The 24,214-nt window shown below is 33.1% G+C and overlaps 1 protein-coding gene across 1 annotated transcript in view; it reads left to right on the top strand.

Moving 5' to 3' along the window:
- Nup98-96 (nuclear pore complex protein Nup98-96) overlaps nucleotides 1-22,426 on the top strand; it is a 34,420-nt gene extending 11,994 nt beyond the window's left edge. The window contains exons 7-20 of the mRNA XM_018518589.1: nucleotides 1,600-1,779; nucleotides 5,020-5,147; nucleotides 5,213-5,522; nucleotides 11,205-11,388; nucleotides 12,165-12,273; nucleotides 12,340-12,480; nucleotides 13,609-13,886; nucleotides 13,991-14,223; nucleotides 14,932-15,174; nucleotides 15,398-17,690; nucleotides 20,553-20,864; nucleotides 20,988-21,085; nucleotides 21,875-22,124; nucleotides 22,201-22,426. Of these exons, the coding sequence (XP_018374091.1) occupies nucleotides 1,600-1,779; nucleotides 5,020-5,147; nucleotides 5,213-5,522; nucleotides 11,205-11,388; nucleotides 12,165-12,273; nucleotides 12,340-12,480; nucleotides 13,609-13,886; nucleotides 13,991-14,223; nucleotides 14,932-15,174; nucleotides 15,398-17,690; nucleotides 20,553-20,864; nucleotides 20,988-21,085; nucleotides 21,875-22,124; nucleotides 22,201-22,393 (4,952 nt within the window). The 3' untranslated portion in view covers nucleotides 22,394-22,426. The remainder of the gene's footprint in view (nucleotides 1-1,599; nucleotides 1,780-5,019; nucleotides 5,148-5,212; nucleotides 5,523-11,204; nucleotides 11,389-12,164; nucleotides 12,274-12,339; nucleotides 12,481-13,608; nucleotides 13,887-13,990; nucleotides 14,224-14,931; nucleotides 15,175-15,397; nucleotides 17,691-20,552; nucleotides 20,865-20,987; nucleotides 21,086-21,874; nucleotides 22,125-22,200) is intronic.
- Nucleotides 22,427-24,214: the final 1,788 nt, after the last annotated feature.

Genomic DNA, 24,214 nt, shown 5'->3' with positions numbered 1-24,214 from the left:
GGGGGGGGGGGGTTTCGGGTTTTATTAGGTTTTATCGGATTATTCGATTTTTCAAGTTTCACTTTTGTTTAGAGTTAAATGTAAGAATTAAGTCACATTTTAAAAAGAAATTGATTTTGCAATTAGTATTTGTAGAATAGCGTTTGATACAGAGAGAATCTTATAGCGATTTTGGCTGGGATGCACTAGTGACCATAATGGCGTTTAAAATGAAAGATACGGAATTTTTTTCTAAATCCATGATGCATGAAAGTGTCATTAATGAGTTTTCTTCCATTAAATAGTGGAAAATTATGAAAAAAAATTGGAGAAATCAACAAAACTTCCAGAAAAATTCTGCAATTTCTTTTCTAATCTTTTATCTGTCCCTGCTTCTTCTGCTTCTATTGAGCGATTCTTTTCAACATTCGGACTCGTGTGGAGCAAATTACGAAACAGGCTAGGAATCGAGAAGCGATAAAACTTGTTAAAGTTTATCGTTATTTACGTTCCATTGATGACAGCTCACTAGTTATCGATTGGTCTTAATTTAAATTACAATGTTGTTATTTGTTACTTTTGAGTTTGAGTGAAATAAAAATATATAAATATAATAATTTTGAATAGATATTACAGCAGCTTTACAAGTATGTATATTTATTTATGGGACATTTATGTAATAAAAAATCATGAATTTAATAATGCATGAGCCAAATATTTATGTTAATAATAACAAATTTATATCAATTGTCGGTAATGTCAGCGTTCTTGAATTATCTCCGGGCCCTTGGGGGGCCTTTTTATACCGCCGAAAATTTGCCCAGGATTGACGGTCTTTAATAATATCTCGTCGGTGTTATTATATATCGTTATGTCTCGCTCAAACGCATTCATCTGTCCTTATCTAACATATTGCAACGCCATCTCTTAGAAAGAGATCAACTAAAATACTGCTCGGTTTCATGGCTTCACGTCAATTTCACTCGTAATATACAAACGAAATTTTCGGCGACTCTTTTCTCTTATACTAAAGCCCCTACCTCGTTTCTAAAAGCATAGGATTGTTCTTTGAGGTTTTCTGTAGGCTGCTGGCTACTTATTTTAAACGGGTAAAATCTGAAACTCTTATATGCAGTACATATATTGTGACGAGTTGACTGCAGAAGCCGGTGATAAAACTACAATTTTTAATTTTCTTTCATTTTTCGTATTAAATTGTAGCCCGCAGCCTGTGTTGTTGTCGATACTTTAATTGTGGAGAAGGACTTTTCAATCCATAAACACAATTAAGAGAAAAGAGTCTTTAAAAATTAATGGTAAAACAGGACACTCCAGCATCCCCTTATACTTTTCTCTATTATATAAAAAGATATATATATATATATATATATATGTGTGTGTGTGTATATAGTGTATTATATTGCACGGATATTTATATTAACTTATAAAAACCGGAATATTTAGATGTTTCTAGAAATAAATAATAAATCCTTTTTTAATTTACCTTTATTAATAATACAATAGTCCTTGTATATAAACAATGTTTTGCATAATATTTATATAATATTTTTACTATATAAAAATGGAAGAGATTTCTCTAACTTTTCTTATTTGTTGGAGGATTTGGATCAATGACTGGAGGATTTGGTACTACTAGCCAATCAGGATCAACTGGACTATTTGGAAAACCTATTAGTAATTTTGGGACACCAGCAACTACAACAACAAATAGTTTTGCATTTAATTCTACGCCCACCACAAATTTGTTTGGTACTAATACTCAAACAAAGCCATTTGGTAGTAAGTTATTTTGTTTATCCATACACACACATACGACATATACATATTTACATATATACATGTCATAAATTTTATCAATCTATGGTATACATGGTGAATTCGTTCACATGAAATGCATAATGTGAATTTCTATGCTGAAAAAACTTTTCTAGCAAAATTGTATCTGTGCAACAGTTATTAAATGAGAGTAATTTATAAGGCTCCTGAGTAGTCGCCGCGGTCGTGTTGGAATCGTGACGTCAGAAGCGAGAAATAACACGTTAATTTATGTTGCATGCCATTTGTAAATAAAGACGATTTGGGTAAGTCTAAATGACGAGATCGCTTTAAAACACTTGTAAAAATGGACGAAAACTGTCCTTTCCTCCCTTGATAGTCAATAAATGGTCGTAAAAGTTCAACAGCTGTTGAAACGAGTGGAATATACGCTTTTACGTACAAAATTCCAAGATAACTGTAGTTTCCGCCCATTTTTAGGACTTTCATAAGTATGAAACAAGTCACATTTTCACAATTAAGCAAATAATAACGAAATGTCATGCAACATAAATTTCATCGTCAAAACGTCACTTTTCCACGTCTATAGCCTCGTCTACAATAGTCGCACAAGCTGTGTCGCATGTCGTATGAAATATCGCAGAAGTGTCGCATATAGTCGCATGATCGTCGTAGTCGCAAGAGCTCTTGTCGTATGGAGTTGAGCCAACTTCAACTTTCTGCGACTGCACAGGCATGTCGCATGAGCTCAGCCAATCACAGCACAGCAAATTGACGTTTAGAATTTGTCATCGAATTGCGTGCAAACAGTCGTTATGACTATTGTAGACGCTCATTTAGCGACACTATTGCGGCATGCGACAAATTTTCCTGCGATGCTACTACTCGCGACATCCGACACAACCTGTGCGACTATTGTAGACGAGGCTTATAAGTTCAGTTATTTATCGTGGCGAGGCTACACACACACACACACACACACACACACACACACACACACACACACACACACACATCACAAGCGCGAGCCCATGCACAAGTGGCGCGCCGAAAGCACATGTACATAAGCTCGTGCTTGTGTGCGTGGCTACCGATTTCGCCAGGCCGCCGTCTGATTCTGTGTCACCACCGTCAACGCAGAGTTCTTAGCTGAGTACTTAGGAGCCTTAAGTCCGGATCTACAATAGGGTTTTAAGCCTTAAGTCATAAGAAATACGCAAATCACAGTCGCTTATTCTTCTCGGATTCGACTGTAATTGGTCAATTTCTTACGGCTTAAGCCTATTGTAGATCCGGACTAAGAGGTGCCAAACAGTTTGCGGGTTATGGTCGAGCCGTGATCCGCTGCTAAGAGCAATTTAAATTATTTAAAGTTAATTGAAGATTACACGTGAATAACGAATGCTGCAAAATGTTTTACTATTTCTTTGAAAATTTTATAACAAGTATGTATGACTATGATATATATGTATAAATATCGCTATTATTAATACATTAATAAGAGAATTTTCTATCTGAAACAACAACTAAAAGTAAATATAACATGTAAACAGCAATTTTTAAAAGAAGATCCTTATTCGTAGAGCAAGAGATATCAATTGAAAAATTTTCTCTTATAAATTATATCTAAAATAACGATATTTAATATCACAAATAGTTATGAAATCTTTAAAACATGGATTCTCAATGTATGGATTTACTAATGGATCGCGAATGGATTTTTAGTGATACCTCATTATGTATCTGAGAAATAATTTGTAATTTTAAAAAAACATTTTTAAAATTACAAATTACATTTTGCGTACTGTACAAACTTGCGCTCACTAATTCTTTTATGATTTCGTACATCTGTGTTTTCAACAATAATTTAAAAAAGTATTTTAATTGTACGGAAAATTGAATTTGCTGAAATGAGTTAGTTTTTACGATGAAATGTGAAAATCTACTCGATGATATAGCTTGTAATCTGATGAACAAAAGATGTAGATATCAAGTTTAATAATAGATAGATTTTGAGCTATGATGTATTAAAGGTGTAAAAAAAGGAGAAAAAATTGCCAATAGAGAGTCAACGCGGTTAACGATGCGCAAAATTTTATTATTTATTCTGAACTAAAGTGCCGATATTTTGACCAACAATTTCGGTCCTTCTCAATGCAAATTATATAAATAAAAACCTATTCCCCTAATACATAATATGAACAAATATTCTAGAGATAAGGTAGTTACATATTAGCAGCGCATGATATCTTGCATAATGGTCATCTTGTTACTACAAAAGTCTAAGCTCTAAAAAGAAGTCCATTCTTCAAGTGTATTTCCTTTTATACCTAATAATATCTATTATTGACTAATACTAAGCCTAATGTTCATGATTTTTTATTTACCGAATTATAAATTACATTATATGTAAAAATTAACTCGCCCGACTCAATTTTCCATACAATTGATATTATAATTATGATTTCTTTTGAAATCGACTACAGTTACCAAACTCTTTACGCCTGAAAATGATTTGCGTCCATATCGATGTCAAAGTTGTCATCAATACAAATAATAAGCGCTTTCTTTACACATACCTCATTATAAAATTAAATAATTTATAAAATTTTATAAATAAAGAATTCACAAATAGAAGGAATAGTGAGATATAGATAAAATTATATAAATAAAGTGATGCAAATAATCAATATATTATTATTATATAATGTTTGCAGTTTTAAAAAGTGGGTCGCGATCTATACAAGTTTTGGAAGCCTTATTTTAGAGAGATAATAAAATAGTATAAAGGCATATTAGTACCGCTGATTTATACGTAACTTAAATTGTTCTCATTTAAAAACTATTTTATGAAAGGAAAAAGTTGTTTTTTTACGTATAGAATTATACTGTGCATTCTATATGTTCAAATTTTGAGCTTTATCCTGTATAAATATTCTCTAATTATGTTATATTTTTATACATTAATGGAATCTATAAAATTAATATTAAAATATATATGGTAATTAAAAAAATATTGAAACATACATATCTATCCATACACACGCGTACAAATATGTATTTTTACAATTTGACGAAGAAAAAATTATAGAAGATCATGTAATATTTGAATAAACAAAGATTTGTCTGTTTTCTTCAAATATTACATGATTTTTTTGTTCATTATTTACTATTATTTTATTGATAAAGTAGTAAGTGTGTAAAAATATAAGTTTTTAATAAAGTGTACAATTTTATTTATAGCAGCTGCCCCGACGCCGCTTTTTGGCACTAGTAGCACTAATCAAACTGCTGGAACAGGTTTTGGTAGCATTAATACTGGACAAAATACAGGATTTGGATCTACATTTGGTTCCACACCACCTAATCAGGTAATATATAATAAACACATTACATATGTGTAAAAATGAAAATGATACTTATACTTTGTTTATAGAGCATTGGATTGTTCAATCAGAACAAATCTGCTTTTAATATTCCATCGACGTCGACTAGTGCCGTCTTTACTGGTTTTGGTCAACCGGCTACAAATACCACCACACCATTATTTGGTAACAAAACTACTACTACAGGATTTGGAACAACATCTACGTTTGGTGCAGCTGCGTCTTCCACATTCGGAACTAATACAGGTTTTAATTCTGGCACTAATGCTGGGTCTTCATTGTTCAACTCGTCTTTTAAACCGGCTGGACAAACATCAGGGTTTTCATTCGGAACTACACCTGCGTCTTCAAGTGGACTTGGTAATTATTCTTTTTTTTTTTAATACATGATTCAATTTACATATGTTAACGTTAGTGTTGTGCGTATATATATGTGTGATTTAGTCATAAATGTATTAGAAAAATTTTGTAAGCGCGTTCTTCTTAGATCAAAAGGAAGAACTAATGTATAAACTATAAACATTACAATCACAAATAATTCGTTGTCGAAATAATGAAACAAACAAGTTTGAAATAGAATGCATTCGTTTATGCAGTGGATAGCACATCCACTGCTTTCTCATTTGCTAGTCACATGACCTAAATTTATTAAACAGACTTCTGCATGAAAATAGCTGCTCATATTGTATTGGAGCGTTTCTTCCAATAGAAAATCTAGAAAAGCTGAGCTGATTGAAAACTAAGACTCAGAGGTATTATTCTTGAACAAATATCGCAAATAGCAATTCCGTATACCAGTGGTCGCAAGGATTTGCACATTTCGGGCCGATTCCGACGCGCGACCCCCACCACCATACGGCCGAGCCGCCGGGCGGTCACGTGACGCTCTACCTCAGGGGCGCTCCTACACCAGAAATATACTAGGAGCGCGCCTTCCGCCAAATTATTATTGAAATGTTTTTTATGCGACCACTGCCATATACAATCGACCAATCACAATCGAGAAACTGTCATTTTCATATGCGAAAATTATTCATATGTGCTCAAAAATAGGGCCTCAATTTACAACTCATGGTTAACTCTTAACCGAGGTTCAACTTATTTCTTATCTCTTTCCAATTCTAGCATTAGAAAGAGATGAGGAATAAGTTGAATCTCGGTTAAGAGTTAACTGTGAGTTGTAAAATTGAGGCCCTATTTTTGAGCACATATGAATAATTTTCGCATGTGAAAATGACAGTTTCTCGATTGTGATTGGTTGATTGTATACAGCAGTGGTCGCAAGGATTTGTACATTTCGGGCCGATTCCGGCGCGCGACCCCCATCACCGCACGGCCGAGCCGGGCGGTCACGTGACGCTCTGACTCATGAGCGCTCCTATACCAGAAATATACTGGGAACGCGCCTTCCGCCAAATTATTATTGAAATGTTTTTTATTAAATAATTTATATAATTATATCATTTATTTAATAATTTATATAATTATAAATTCTAAATAAAAAATCCTGAAATATTAAATAAACCTCAAAATATTATAAAACTTATTTATAAAAAATTCAATAATCTTATGTGTGTTGATATTTTCAATCTACATTTAAAAGTGATTTTTAGGTTAATCTGATCGCAAATACAAATTAGCGAACTTCATACCTTTTCTATTATATATCTTACGTTGCATTATTTTCACTTTCGTAGGATCGATTTCGACAAATTGTTCTTAACCCTTTTCATTTTTTAATATTTTAATAAAATTCATTTTTAGTAATACAATGTGTTATTATAGCTGGCGGTATTATGAACAATAAGATATCCAACCTGCGAAGGCGACTGCAGCGCGGTTTGTCGTTCGTTTACGCAGTACTGCGAGCAAAGCATCCTGAGCAGATACCCTATTCTGTAACTCGTTAAGATAGTAACGCTTTTTATATTATAAAATATCTGCGCAATGATGTTACTGTCTTAACGAGTTACAGAATAGGATACTAGGAACGGAATTCTGTAATTTGTTATGCAGTCATTATATGTTCATAACGACAGTTGCGCAGATATTTTACATAGTAGTCATTATAAATACGTAACGACTGCATAATGAGTTACAAAATACTGAGTAACTCGTTTTCAGAGATCATTCCCCCCCCCCCCTCCCCCCGTTATGATCAAGTAAGAGAAACTATTTTATGTGCAGGATTGCATTAAAAAATGTTGATTACAGTAAATATTCATTATATAGACATTTAAAAAAAAAGTTTGTTTTATAATTATAAATATTTATAATATATATTTTAAATATTTATTAAATTTCATGTATGTTAGATTAAATCAGATATTATTTGTATTTTTAAATATATATTTTATATCATATTATTGAATTTTACACTATACCAGAATGTAAAATTAAATTTCTCTTGTCTCATTCCCCGCCGGACTTGCGATCTAATCTTATTCTGCGTTACCAGTAAAGCATGCCCCTGCCTATAGGTAACTCGACTTAGGTCCGGTTGTTCCACCTTTTGGTAAATTTTACCTGTTGGGTAAGTAGCAAGATTAACCAATCACATGTGCGTATTGCCAGATTCACCTAACAGGTAAAATTGATCAAAAGGTGGAACAATCAGCCCTTACTGTAGGTTACGGAAGCAATGTACAACCTGTACACGTGTATATCCAATGTTTAAAACCATGATCTCTCTAATTTTTAGTCTTGCGACTTGCGACCCGTGTTCTGCGTCTTATGTAGATCGGACTTAGGGCTGCCGCAGACAAAATTTCTGTAACAGTAATCTTAAGACGTGAACTTAAGCCGGCGAGCCAATCAGGATACTGCTTTAGATCTACGTACTCTAACGGAAATCAAAATAGCAGTAAACATCCATAAGGCGAGTTTCAACCGGTTAAAATTCACCTTATTGCGAAGTTATGGATAAGTTTACTATTATTTCCATTTCCGTTAGATTACGTAGACCTAAAGCAATATCCTGATTGGCTCATCGGCTTAAGTTTACGTCTTACGGTCACTGTTGCGGAATTTTGTGTGCGGCAGCCCTTACTACTCCATCTGTGTAATTAACAGGGAATGGAAAGTTACTTTTTAATAGTAACAAATTACAGTTACTCGTTACCGAGTAGGAAAAGTAACACCGTTACTTGAGAAAGTAACTTTTCGTTACTTTTCCGTTACTTTTTTTTAAATCGACGACCAACAATCACAGCGGACAGGCCTAAAGGCTTCTCTAGCCTCAAGCGCATTGTAAAAAATTGTGTAAAATTACAACTATTATGATGGATAATTTTGAGATCCACTACAATAGTTGTAAACGTCCACACGTTTGTAAATTTGCAATATGCAAATAAAAATGATTTCTTGGTTTGGAACTAAGCAGATTGTGAAAGTACAATTACAATGTGTATGTGTAGCTATAGGAACGATAATATGACAATACATTTCGCATTATATATTATTATACATTTAACAACAATACGCGAACAATTTCATTTATATTACGTAATGTTACTAAAATTTGGATAATTACAGAAAATATTCAAAATATCCTGCTATTTACATAATTTCCAATATAAAATAAGATATATTTATACAATAAAAACAAATTTACATAATTTTTGTGGAATTACATAATTCCTGTAAAATTGCATGATTTTTTATATTTACAGAACTAATCATGTAATTTTACATTTATTTGTGTGTAAATTTACGAAATTTTTTTACAGTGTAAGTGGCTTGTATCGTGTCCATTCATGTGCAAAGTAATGATAAAAGTAACTGTAAAATCCGTTACCGTTACCAAAAAAATGTAACTTCGTTACCGTTACAGTTTTCAAAGAAAAAAATAACGCAGTTACTAGTAAAGTTACCAAAAAAGTAACTTGTAACTGTAACTTCGTTACAAGTAACGAGTTACTTCCATTCCCTGGTAATTAAGTTAGAAGGCTTAAGGGGGCCCGCACACACTTTCCGTAATAGTAATCGTAAGACATAACGTAAGAATTAGTCAATTACAGACAAGAATTTTCAAAAACTTTCAGCTCTGATTGGCTAAATTTAACGGTACGTCTTACGATTACTGTTATGGTAAGTGTATGCGGACCCCCTAAGGCCGTTGCGAATTATATGAAAGGCTTAAGGCCTATTTGAGTATTTACTTTGAATTAATTGATACGATACTATAAGAATTGTGAACAAGCGAAGCCTCTCCGAGGAGTTTATCACTGGATCCTTGGATCTTTCTTTGTATGATACTGTAACTCTTTGTAATAGTCAGAAATTCAAATAGGGGTTTTAAAAAAAAGAATGTAATAATGAAAAAAAAATAGAAGAAACAACTTCCAATGCTGATGACCTTGGCATTACATTATCATGACCTTAATATAAAATTTAATAAAAATCAAAAAGAGATCATGATCCTGAACAACATTAATTTAATTGTGATTGTTAGTCGGACAGTGTTAAAGTCGATGATACTATAACTTTTGAGCTTCGTAACTCGGAAGGTACTTAATGAAAAATTAACCTTTGTTATAGCGCTTTGGAAAATTCTTGAAGTCAGCTACAAAGATATACAATAAAAAATAGAAATTTTCATTAAAAAATTTCAAATTAGTTTTTATGTGACTTGGTGCTTTCCAGCAAGCGACACAATATGACACAGTGATCATGTCATCTTTGTTTAACAAACAACAAGGATACTTCACTCTGTTACACTGACTATATTTACATGGATCATGGTCATTCCATTCTTCAGAGGAATAGCTATGATTGGCCAGTATCATAACTACGAATATTATTAAACCCTATTAACCCCTTGAGTGTCAGTGACGCACATATGCGCAGAAAAAAGTCGTGCCATTTTCGTCTCATGACGCATATGTGCGCATTTGAAAAAAAACATGTTTATACTTCATCGATTCGACTGTAATTTATTAAATCAAGTTTTTGAGGTCGCTGAATCCAAATTTAAAATCGGATTTTCAAAATTCAAAATGGCGGATCCAATATGGCGGACGCAAGTTCGAAAAATGATTTGATTTCTACAAAAATTTGTATCTCTAGAAGTTCGTGATCGCGAATTTAGAATTTGAATCCTGACTCTAAGTATCTGAAACTCGGATACATTATGATGAATAAAAATTCAGCAAACCATTCATGGCAAATTATCTATCGTAAAAAATGTAAAAGAATTTTTTTTTGTTTTTATATCCCGCTCTCTGCCGAACCCAGAGTCACGAATCGAGGACATGGCGGTTGTTGACTCCGTTTTTTTTTACTTTTTGTATTTTTTTAATTTTTTTGGTGCTTTTGGCGTTTTTAAATTTTTTATTATTTTTATTTCCATTATGATTTTATTCTTTTTTTTGTTTTTTCTTTTTTGAAAATCCGATTTCAGATTCGGATTCAGCGACCTCCAAAACCATAACACTAAAATTATAGGATAAATCAATGAAAATTTTTTTCCAAGACAAAAATGGCACGAAAAACTGATTTTCGCCTGACAGCTAAGGGGTTAAGGGTGTCCGTGTAAACGTTGTATGAGAGCAAATGTGGCAGAATAGACAGCACACTGGTCTGCTATGCTAGAGATCCCGGGTTCGATTCCCATAAAACCAAAATATTTTCATACACTCTCGGAAGGAAGCAGCAATCCATCGAGAGTATCCTTGCCAAGAATACTCTCTAAACAAAAACTTTGTTGTTCAGAATCGACATTAAACCGTAGGTCCCATATGAACTGTGTACGACCAGCGTGCGCACCACAGGCATATAAGAGAAGTCACCACGCTCGGACACGAGCAACAGGACTAAAGGGTAAACGTAGTCACTGTGTCATCTGTGTCTTTTGGAAAACATCCTTTAATAACGTTATTCAAGGCCATACTAACATGCTGTCTAACACGTCCCTACATTTTTGTCTGGAACATATGCATTTTTCGAAAAACGAGCTTGATACAGTCGTTCTATTATAGCTTGTATATGAATATGTGTGCGAATGTGTATATAATATATGTACATATGTATATATGTGTATAGGCACGAGTACTGGTTTAAATTTGAGCGGTGGTTCTTCATTATTTGGGCAACAAAAGCCAGGCAGTTTGTTTGGAAATGCTGGAAATAATACAACGTTTAACACTTCCGGAACATTTGGTTCTTCTACTTTTGGAACGACCTCTAATATGATATCTGGAACAGGAATGAGCTCGCTCAGCGGAGGGTAATGCAATATTTATGCTCTAATTTTATTAAAGACCGTTTTACAATTGCGTGAATCATAGTTGGTTATAAAGTGTCGTAAGATGTAGTTGTAAACTAGTATTGCCAGTTGTAAAATATGTTGTGAAAGATGGTTTAATTTCATCTTTTATAACTACGATGGTGTAAGGTATAAAAGTTAACCAATCCGAGTGCTGTTATGCACGTGTTCATGTCACCAGCATTTTTTTGTCGATAACATGACAACTCGTATCATGTCAAGCTTTTTATTGTATTGTTTTTGGTTATATTATGATATATCATGGAATATAAACGAAGAGAATACTGTTCTGAGAAATATTCAATTTGGAGATGAAAGTTCAAACTGATTGTCATAATCAAGTTACTACGTATCTTTAACCTCTATTTTAAGTCTGATTTTTTATTTTCTGGTCAATTTGTGATTAGACTTAATCTGATGTTTTATCTAATGGGCTTCATCTGTGATGATGTTATGGGTGAAGCTCATTGGGTGAAACATCAGGTTAAGCTTAACCCAATCTGATAGCTTGACTTAGCTAATTAAGTTAACCAAGTAATGAAAAATTGGGCCTTAGATTAATTTATTGTATATTCACTATTATTACTACTACTTCCTCTCTTATGTTTATGTAATTATAGAACGGCCTTTATTCTTTTTCATTAATATATCTAATTTTATTAATTTCAATTAAAAGCTTGTTTAGTTATTTAAATATTTAATAATTAGATTGAATAAGTATTACAAATTTACCTTAGAATGGCAAACCAAACTAAAACAAACGGTTCAGTACCAGTACATCAGCAAATTTTGGCTCTCGTTTCTGCACCATTCGGTGATTCACCATTATTGAAGAATCTTTTACCAGTAAGTACCTTGTCGATTTATTGAAAGAAGTATTGTAATTTTTGGTTGTAATGTGTATCTTTATAGGCATCTGGGAAGACTGAGGAACTTTTAAAACCTACAAATCCAGCATCGAAAGTATTGAACAGTCCGCAATATAGAGTTACTGCAAATAATAAATCTCCGAAAATTAAAGCTAGAGTTGTCAGTTCTACACAACTATCTAAGGTAAATGAGGGGGTTAAAAAATTATTTTTACCCTCAAATTATACTTGAATAGATTTTTAAAAAATCATTGTTGGGTAAATCCTCAAACAGGAAATAACAATCGTTTCTCTGAGAAGTGATGGAAACATTACTAAAATGGCTTAAATATAGCAAAAATAGTATTATTCACATTTACGACAAATAATGGGAAAATCATAATTTTAGCCAGAAATGTAAGTACATTCTGCATATAAAAATCGCGGACTATTTTAACACTATCCAAGATGCTCCGCGTGGAGATATACAGTTCGCCTAACATCCCGTGATAAATTAGAACCCCACAGTTCATTCCTATGGTATTTATTGATATTGAACTCTACTTCGTGTGCGTGTGTGCGTGCGTGCTTATGATGTAGATATAATGGGAACGAATTTACATTTCATCTGCTTTCGTTCAGAATCTGGTGATGATAATGATTTTTTTTTTTTTTTTTTTTTCAAAATAACTCAAGAAATTGACCACGGAAATATTTTTTTGAAATCAAGCTTTATCAAGAGTAATTTTTCGGTGAAGCTCGATTTTAAGAAAACATCTCGATCCCTTAATTTCTTGATGGTTATTTTAAGGAAATCATTATTGTACCATCAGATTATGATAAAAGTGTAAATGAAATGAAAATTCACACTTCATCTGCATTTCACACGCGCGCGCGCGTACACACAGCAGAGAGGGATACAGACCGTACCTCCACGTGATGCATCCTAGATAGTGCTAAAGTGATTCTTTACATACAGAAAGTACTTACATTTCTGGCTAAAATTATAATTTTGCAATTAATAACCGTATATGAGAGAATAATGACATTTTTTACTATATTTAAGGCATTTTTTCCACTAGCAATGTTCCCACTACTTCTCAGTTTGTTATTTTTGATTTGAAAAAACGATTGTTATTTTCTATGTTTTGAAGACCCAAACATTTTTCAAGATTCATTCGGGTGTAATTTGAGAACTTTAAAACACCTCTTTTAATATCTTCTTTTATTAAGTTAGTTTTTAAATATTTAAATATAGAATATGGTTATAAAATATTTCTTTTAAATCATTATTAAATGGAATATTAAATTATTTTACGAAATGCCTTTCCAGAAATCTTTGTTTGATGGTCTCGAAGAAGAGGATCCCGTGATAACCGAGGCTTTTCAACCTCGGCCAAGTGCAAAACGTTTAGTATTACGACCGAAATTAGCGACAAATTCTTCGATTCAATCTCCCATAGAAAATGTGGAATCCGTGACAAATGATACCGCAGATGATAGGACAGATACAAATATAATACATAGTAACAATATTGAAGTCAGTGACAAAGAAAATCACAGCCAAGATAATAATCGATTTGCGAATGATCGACGATCATCTACATCTTGGTAATGCAAAATATATTTTTCGGATCTTCATATCTCGAATTTGTTTAAGTTAATACAAACATAAAAAAAATATATTTGAATATCTTTAAATGTAATTTACACAGGTTAAAGTCAACACTTCCGCGGAAGAATAAAATTTCAAATGATGAATTGCTTGAGGGGCAGCAATCACCCTTTTCTGGAACAAATGTATCCGAAGAGATGAATAATACAGTGGTCGAATTAAGAACGCAAAATAATATATCAAATCATTCAGAACCGATTAATTTGATCGAAGTGCCACTAAATTCTACTTTTGATGAGAAAAATTCTGTGAATCTTACCATGCAAAGTGCAGGTAAACTATTAAATAATTTATAATAACTATTAAATAATTTATAAATTATATTGTCATTTACTATTTAATATGATTATAAAATGGTATAGATTTATATACAGTATCGCTCAAAATTGTATCACCTTTCAATTTTTTGAGCATAACTTTTGTCAAAGTGAATCGAATGCGCTTAAATTTTTACAGTAAGCACTTGGTGACAGGTGTACCTTGTATGTAAAGTATAATGAGATTTGACAATGTATACCGTAATTTTTTAAATTTTTTACTAATTTTCCCAAAATCGCATTATTGTACTTTCTTTACTTTTCATGATACAACCGTAGTTTTTACTTCCATGATCTAATTTTAATAGTTAGATTTACCGTTTTACATCATGACAAATACTTGTTGTATTTGGTTGTATCATGAAAAGTAAAGAAAGTACAATAATGCGATTTTGGGAAAATTAATAAAAAATTAAAAATCACGGTGTACATTGTCAAATCTCATTATACTTTACATACAGACACCTGCCACCAAGTGTCTACTAAAAATTTGAGCGCATTCGATTCACTTCGACAAAAGTTATGCTCAAAAAATCGAAAGATGATACAATTTTGAGCGGTACTGTATATAGTTAATTTTCAAAGTAACCAAACAAATTTTTTTCAAAGACATGAGAAATTCTTTTACATGTTATTTTAAATTTTTGTTCTATAATTTTCCAAGAATCCGGCCAGGAAACGGATGAAAATTCATTTTCGATGTTACAATCAAACTGGTCTATGAACATGGCTAAAGTTACATTACGACGAGCAGGCTATTATACCATTCCATCGCTCGATAAACTAGACGATTTCGTTTGCGGCGAGACGTGCATCGTACCGAACTTTACCATCGGCCGTGAGGGTTATGGCAACGTATACTTTCCGGATTCGTTTGATATTTATGGCTTGAATCTTGATGAAATCGGTAATTTGCATAAATATATTAATTAATATATTGATATATTAACTTTTTATAAATATTTTGTAATATATTGCGTTGTATTTTTCAATTTCACTATAATTAATATATTCTACTGCGACTATATTATATTTATATACTATGATATACTCTGTATATAAACATCTTTCTTTGGAAGAAGAATTATATTTACATATTATATGTGACTGGTATACCATTGCCATTACAGTACATTTTCGTCATAAAGAGGTGATTATTTATCCCGACGATGAGAAGAAGCCACCAGTGGGACAAGGCCTGAATCGAAAGGCACAGGTCACCTTGGATAAGGTATGGCCGCATGACAAATCGCTGCATGAGCCGATTATGGATCCACAGCGACTCGCCGCGATGAACTACGAAGGGAAATTACGTAGAGTATCCGCGAAGCACGACACCCGTTTCCTCGAGTATCGGCCGGAAACTGGCTCATGGGTATTCAAGGTCGACCACTTTTCCAAGTATGGTCTCAGTGATTCAGACGAGGATGACAATCAGATCCCGTCAACTTCAGAAGCAAAAAAATTGAAGGGATTCTCCACGGCCATACAAAAGGGCAAGCTGGTTGATCCATCGACGGTGATAAATAAGGAAGCGATCAATGGAGCGATCAATGGAACGCTTGACGGTACGAAAATCGGAAACAGCAAGCATCTGAGTATGATCGAGAGCAATTTTTTAGGAAAGGTCCCAATTGACCATTTTACCTACAACGATCACAATTACGAGGAACGAGGAATGATCGTCAGTCCAGTCGAGGAAACTCCATTTGGTTGTTCTGGCTTTGTTCCTGGAGATTACAATTACGAAAAACGAATGACCATTAGTCCGATCGGTGATAACGCTCGTGTAACCGGTACAGACAGTCATAAGTTACAGCTTATGAAAGCAAGCTTTTTCGACGTAAACGATGAAGATGTAAACGACGGAACAAGCAATGGTATTTTCTCTTCCGTACAGAAAACTTTGACAAGCTATTTCCCAGATATTACAGAAATCAAGAATGACGAAGTTCCATACAACGCTACGACTTTACGAGCGACTCTTATCGCAAATAAAGCACTATCTGCGTGTCCGGAAAACGTGCTTTACACATCGAGCAGAAAGTCACATTTACCTTGTATCGGTGTCAAAGACAAACAGTTTATTGAAAAAGCTATTCCACCACCTGTGATTACACCAGTGACAAACGTGTTGAAGTATCACTATGAGGTTGTTCCGCTTGAAGAGTCCAGGTTGAATAAGTTGCGATTTCGTTGCGTTGCCGACACCGGTATATACATGGGCAGGACGTTTCGACCAAGTTGGGGTGCCGGTCTGACATTGTTATCTCTGAGCACGCAGGAACAGGCAATCAAGATGCAACTAAAAAACACATTTAGTCAATTAAGCCGTTACGTCTCTGGTCGTCTGTCAGACGATGTCTCATCGACTGTAATTGTTCAACGTTTACAGATCGTAGGTGGTGACGAGTATGACACGAAGATGTTCAAGGATAGTATAGAATGTCACTTGAGAATCCAACTGGATCATTGCGTGATGGGTCATGAGGGAGACTGTCCCACGTTTGACGTAACGACTGACAGTGCGAACGAAGCGTTGCGATTACATTGTACGTTAGCGCAGGATCTTGCTGAAAAGGAACAAAGACCAAGCGAGGATGCCAATGATGAACAGATGCAGTGTGGCAGCGCCACCGAAAGATTATATCGTCAGTACGCGAGTATTGTGTGGACTTTATGCGTAGCACTCTGGGGAAATTACATCGATCAAGACACAGCTAATAACGCCAATGAGGAACATTATAACGTCATAGTGAGAAGAGAAGCCGTAGGCGAGTGGTTAAGGAATGTGGTCCAGAAAACGATCGAACGAGAGATCAAAAACATCGACATTGTAACTAAGAATTCTCACGAGAAAATAATATTGTCGCTGCTTTCTGCTTGCAAACTGGAGGATGCTTGTCAGGAAGCACGGAAAGCCGGAGATCACTGTCTGGCATTATTGATGGCGCAATTACGAAGTGGTGCGACAGTCAAGAAACTGATTAAACAACAACTTGCGTTATGGCAAGAAACCGATGTAGACGAACATCTCACAATTGATCGTCTAAAGCTATTCATGTTGGTTGCGGGTGAACCGCTTATCTCCAGCAAACACGGCACCATTAATGTGTGCGAGGATCTGGACTGGAAGCGGGCATTTGCCATTCATCTATGGTATTTGTCACCGCCAACTTCCTCGATCACTGATGCCTTAGATCTCTATGAAGCATCTTTCAATACAACGGAAGCTCAAGCGTACGCGGCAATTCCTGAACCTGAGTATAAAGAGAACGATTACGACGCCGAGTTAAATAACGGCAAACGGATACACGATCTCTGTTTTCAACTTTTAAAATTGTATTGCACGGGAAATCATGATTTGGGCGAACTTCTGAATCCACTATCATATACCGCCAATCCTTTGGATTACAGATTGAGGTAATTTCGTATTATAGCAATATCCCAGTAGAAACAGTATAGGTATAATGAGGCATATATAAAATCGAGATAACATCAAAGCTATATATAATCTATTTCTTTCTATTTAATTATAAATACTTTTAATTTTTACACAAATTTATATGCGTGTATCCATACATAAAAACAAAAGCATGCACAAATTAATTCGCAGGTGATAATGTGTAAATAACACTGTTTAACAAAAAAAAATACAAGAACGAAAGTAATCATTTCCTATATTTTTTTAGGTTGAATATAACTTTGTTTATTAAATTCCTCTACCAAATTACAATTTTAAGAAAGACTGCTCATTTTTATGTGAGTTCTCTTACATTTAGTAACTTCGAAATTTAACTAAAATAAAATATAGGATCAAAATGTTTCACAAATACAATCCTCTAAGTTCATTCCGAGATATACTCTTTGAAACATTGGACACATTTTGACATGAATGTAAAATATTTCATAAACTTTTCATTTTTTAATAACTATATCTTAATACTTTTATGCATAAAATAATGAGATGAATCAATTTGTGTAAAGAAAACACATAGTTGTTTATTTAAAATCCATTTGCATACATATTTTTTCTAAAGCAATTATGTGTTTTCTTTACACCAATTGATTTATCTCATTATTTTGTTCATAAAAATATTAAGTACGATTATAAAAAAAAACAAAAAGTTAAAGCTTGTAATTGGTTGAAGCTGGATTTTAGATGCTTAAATAATTTGCGTGTAAATTTATATACTACGTATGTAGTATTTGAACTGCGCGCCGAATTGACTTTTCGAACTTAGAAACGCAACTGAATTACTGTAATATCACAAATTAAAACAATTAATAAAATCATAAAATATATATTACAGGCAATAGGTTTATATAGCTCGACGCTGGTTATCAATTAGCACAATTTTTCTTAATACTAAAAATATAAACCTTAACTTTGAACGTTTCCACTCATAGTTTGTCATGCAATATTCCAATCGTTGCGCTAGGGTGCAAGATAGATTGCTGATGAAGACTCAAACCATGAGTGGAAATGTTCAAAATTAAGGTTTATACTTTAATATTAAGAAAAATAGCGCTAATTGATAACCAGCGTCGACTCCTATTGCCTGTAATATATATTTTATGATTTTATTAATTGTTTTAATTAAAAGAGTCTGCAAAAACTCATTAGTTTTTTGCTAATTTGTAATTTATCATCACAAATGAAATTGACAAGCAATTTAATAATTTGATACTTAAACAGGCATCCTATTAGAAAGATGTTAATGTGCTGAAATCTGTAAATAAACTTATTGCGAAAAATTAATTTACTGCAAAAAACATTACCTCGGCTGGGAGTCGAACTCGGATCTCTAGCGTTCCGTACGAGCGTTCTAAACCTTTAGAATCTTTAGACCACCAAGATCGAAATACTAGAGATCCCGGGTTCGACTCCCGGCCGAGATAATATTTTTTGCAATAAATTTATTTACAGATGGATGCTCGATTGAGAACAAATTAAATCGCTTGTCAATTTAATTTGTGACGAACAATATTAAGACTAAGAATGACCGTATATGAATACATCAAATACGATAGAGAACGCCATTAGCGATCAAAGTTAGATGTTTCGAATAATACAATATATATCTATTCTTTATTAAATCAATTTATTTCAGATATGATTGTGCACCGATAACTTAAGGATTTTCAACACAATCAGTCTGAAACGCTAATAATTCCCTCTAAATTAAATTAGAAAAACTGTACAGAACTTATTGTGAAAAATATTACGTCAACCAGGATTTGAACCTGAGGAAAGGTCCCAATGTGAGGAATAAATGCTCCCTTTTGCCCTCTCTTCTGGACGCCCATGCTCAAATATATATATAACTTTCATAAAAGTAAACGTATCGTAAACATTTTTTTTCAATTAAAACATCAGATATTAAAAAACTTGACGATTCCAGAAAATGTATGTATCTTTATTAAGAAAAAGTTATGAGAGAGAGAGAGAGAGAGAGAGAGAGAGAGAGAGAGAGAGCATACATTAAAAGAAACATTAAAAAAGAAAGCTGGATATGCCATACCCAGAGTATCGAATGGTTAATCATAAATATTTTTTTAATTGTAATCGACATAACGAATTTCTTTTAAAAATTGAAAGAAGTCCTAACAACATATTTAATTTTGATTGCAATGAAACCTCTTCAACACGTGACATATCGTGGTTGTAATAAAATCGGTATACAAAAGTTGTTCTTTTTTAAAACTTTAATCACAAACCTTCCAAAATTGTGACACGATAGAGGAATTTGATAAATAGGATCGTATTCATCGCCCAAAAAATTACGGAAAACAATTTCCTTTGTTGTTCAAAAAATAAATTTTTTTTATTTAACAGTGTAATTAGTCTAAGTATTTAGACTTAGTAATTATTCTAGTGTATATTAAGGAAGTGCTAATTAACAGAACATTTCTCAATCTTTATAAATAATCGTTTTCAGTATGATGACACAATTTTTTTACACAGAGTGAGAAAAAATATGGAACTGGTAAAATATTTCGGGAAAAAAGGTATTGGAGAAAAAAAATGTTTCATATAAAAGTAATAAGGTTTCAACAAATGCATCAAACAGCGATACTTATTTATTAAAATTGGCCTTCAGAGCTCTTTCGTACTTACACTCAAGGTCAAATAAGTATCACCGTTTAATGCATTTGTTAAAACTTCATTTTATATGAAATATTTTTCTCTCCAACGTCTTATTTTCGAGATATTTTTCGAGATCGGTTCCATATTTTTTCCTCTCTCTGTATATTATACTTTATAATATATTATCCTGACAGTTGGTTGATGCAACAAACACTCGTAGCTTTGGGCTACACGCATCTCTCTGATCATGTTGCTGCATTAACACATACAAACTTTGCGACACAATTGGAGGCACATGGACTTTGGCATTGGGCAATATTCGTAGTATTACACCTACGAGATTCGTCTAGGCGACGAATTGCTGTGCAAGACTTGCTGTTACGTCACATAGAAATAGAGGACACTCCGGAATACGTGAAGCATGAGCAATTCTTGAAAGAAGAGCTTGGTATATCATTGGTTTGGATTCATCAAGCCAAAGCTATTAAAAGTAGCATCAATAAGAGGTATTTGACAATATATTTGGATAAATTCATATACTTAAATTTTAAAAAATTTAAAAAGATTGTTACATTTGTTAATTAGAATAAAACTCTGAGCATATTTAAAGAAAATTGACACTTTTGCAGGTATGGCGAAGCAGCTTGGTATTACATTCAGGCGGAACAGTGGACCCAAGCCCATGAAATTATTATAGAGCATTTGGCAGCTGATGCTATAATAAATGGTATCGGTTTCTTGTACAAAATTGTTAAATAGCTTCGGGAGTATTGGGATAGCAAGATATTTTGAAATAAAATTTTAAAAGTATTTAACTTAGTTGCTGGGTATCGAGCTGGGATTAAGTCATACATTAGATGAATATAACAATTTGACCTAAGTCTTCAAGGTCTGCTAAAGATTATCTTTAGAGTTTAAATGGAACCTTCTTATTTTTTATTGCATATTCTTGTAACCTTTTCAAAATACTAATCGTAAACATTTTTTTAACTAGTGTTTTGGAAGAACTTAAGTTTTCAAAGTTTCAATTTTTGTGAATGTTGGGTGCTTGTATCGTTCAACGTGAATTTTTATCGTTTCGGCAATTATGTCGATTTACATTAATTACAATTAAATTCAATCCGACGATCAAAATTATTATTTATATAATAATCCTTGAATCAAGTGAATTTGTGAATGAATGATATTTATTCTTTTTTAAGATGTTATGCATTGACCCAATAATTATGACCAATTTATGACCAGTATTTCAAAAAAATGGCTCGACAATTGCTATGACAATACGTAATAAAAAGTAGAAGAGGGTTTCATTTAAAATACTTGACACAATCTCCTTGGAAATTTTGTTCAAGATCAAATAGCAGTACCCATCTAACGCATTACTTGATAACTTTTTTATTTAATATTTTTCTTTCAAAAAAATTTTTATTTTCGAGATATCTTATCGTCTCAGGACTTTATAAACACTCTACATCAGTACGTTATAAACAATTTTATTTAATATTTTATGTTGCAGAAAACTACGAATATTTGAAATCATTATTAAGTTCACTAGTACCAATTGAATGTAGCAGCACGATTAGCGGATGGTCATATCAAGGACAGCTCTTATGGGAATATATGGAAATAACTAGCGAGATTCAGAGTCTGTTAAAATCCGCTCCTGACTACTGTGGACTAACTTATCAACTGGAAACTCTGAAACCTCGATTAACGAACTTATGTCATAAAATTGATCAATTCCCATGTTTAACTGCTAAACATAAGTATGGCAAATACATATTATTGCAAGCTGTTACTTCTTTATACTGTGTAACTAAGGCATTTTTTCCGTATTTCTAGATTATGCCAAGCTGAAATTGCAAAAAGGACTCTACATTTAGCTAGAAATATGCTATTGCTGCAGAAAAATGAGCAAAGATCTGTCACGAAGTTATTGGTCCGTCTGATATCTCAGTTACCATTACCGGAAGATTATGCACAACAGGAACTGCGACCCATCGTTAATATGCGTGTAACAGAAGTGATGCCATAATGCGAAATAATATATAAGTTAATTTATCGGTCACATAGTTGTGTAAAGTTCTTTTATTAACGGACCTATTTTTTTCTACACACGCCTGCAAGCTGTAATTTCACACGGAAAATAAGCATAAAATTTTTTGAAGAATCTTTTAGTAATTCTGATACAATATATACAAACAGCAGGTCGCGGTGCACTAATAAATTGCGTGATTCATACAGTAGATAAAGATGAAATTATAAATACTTAGCAAAAATATACATCAATATGTGATACTATTTAAGTCTTTCTTACATTTTTTATCGATTCAAAATTGTCTCGTGATTTAAGAATAACTAAAAGTATGAAGATATGTAATACGTAATCAAGTATAATCGATCGCGGTTCAGTGGAAACATTCTGTATTTTGCAGAGAAATATTTCTATTATATCGTGGTTCTTCCTTGTATAATTTATATTGTTGCGTTTGAATAACATAGACAAGTCAAATATTTTCTAAGATGCACAGTTATACAGGTATATGAAAAGTAACTTGTATGTATTACATGTGCGCTCATCATAATATGTATAATGTATATACTATCTGTTTCCACATCGATTTTTTCGTCTTTTCGAACATTTTTTTGCATATTAACGAGAAGTTTAGATAAAAGTAACGAGTATAATTAGCGCGAGTATAAATTATTGCACATAATGGACTTGTATTCTATATTACGCCACTAAGTTGGACATGAAAAAATGTATCTTGTGAAAACTTATTAATGTAACGTGCATAATAGATTTTTTCATTATTAAGGCTCCTGAGTAGTCACCATAGCCATATTGAATTTTGACGTCAGTAACAAAAATTAACATGTCATTCTCGCTTCTCATATCATGATTCAACATGGCTGTGGTGATTACTCAGGAACCTTAAAACATAAGGTCTGTTCTTTATTTCTGCAATGTTTGAACTGGTGTATAAGATACAATAAGTTGAAGCGAAACATATATTTGTTTCACTTCAACTTATTGCGTTGTGTGCACCAATTCAGGTAGTGCTGGAATAAAGAACAAACCTTTATCAAGAGAAAAAAAGAAATCAGTATATAGCTGCAAACACAAAAAAGAGTAAGATACGTATATGTGTAAGAAATATTTGTAAAAATAAAATAAGTTTTCACTCTTTTAAAGTTGAAATAAATAAATAAGATATTTACATATGATTTCTGTGTATTACAAACGAAAAATTAAATGAATTCAGATATAAATAAATATACAAATTCTGTCTTTTGCATCTAATTTTTTTCAATGATTTACTACTTAAAAATTTTTCTGCATGTTTGCAATCTTGTACTAGGTGTACAACTTTGCTTCCGCCGTTTTCATATAGATGGCTTTAGCGGTAAGTGGTGGTCGAAATAAATAGATCATAAACGTCATACAATAAGCTTGGGCATCTGTCAACATATTAACATAACCCCATAGAAACATTAGTCGATTTGTGCCCGCATCATAAAGTAATTCTCGATTGAAAATGTCAGTTTACGAGCCAAATTCTCGTCATTTGCGGGAGATTTTAATTTTCTGCTTCAATATGAAGAAATCTGCGGCTGAGACTCATCGAATGCTCTCAAATACTTATGGTGAGGCCGCTATTAGTGAAAGAATGTGTCGTAAATGGTTTCAACGCTTCAAGAACGGTAATTTTGACGTCGAAGACCGGCATAGCGGTGGAAGAGAGGTTTTCGAAGATGCAGAATTGGAGGCATTACTTGATCAAGATTCGTGTCAAAATCAAGAAGAATTGGCACAATCATTGGGAGTGACTCAACAAGCCATTTCAAAACGCCT

The sequence above is a fragment of the Trachymyrmex cornetzi genome, unplaced genomic scaffold, assembly GCF_001594075.2.
Source record: "Trachymyrmex cornetzi isolate Tcor2-1 unplaced genomic scaffold, Tcor1.1 scaffold77, whole genome shotgun sequence".
NCBI lineage: Eukaryota > Metazoa > Arthropoda > Insecta > Hymenoptera > Formicidae > Trachymyrmex > Trachymyrmex cornetzi.
The sequence above is the reverse complement of the archived record's forward strand: the minus strand, read 5'-3'. Positions and strand labels throughout refer to the sequence as shown.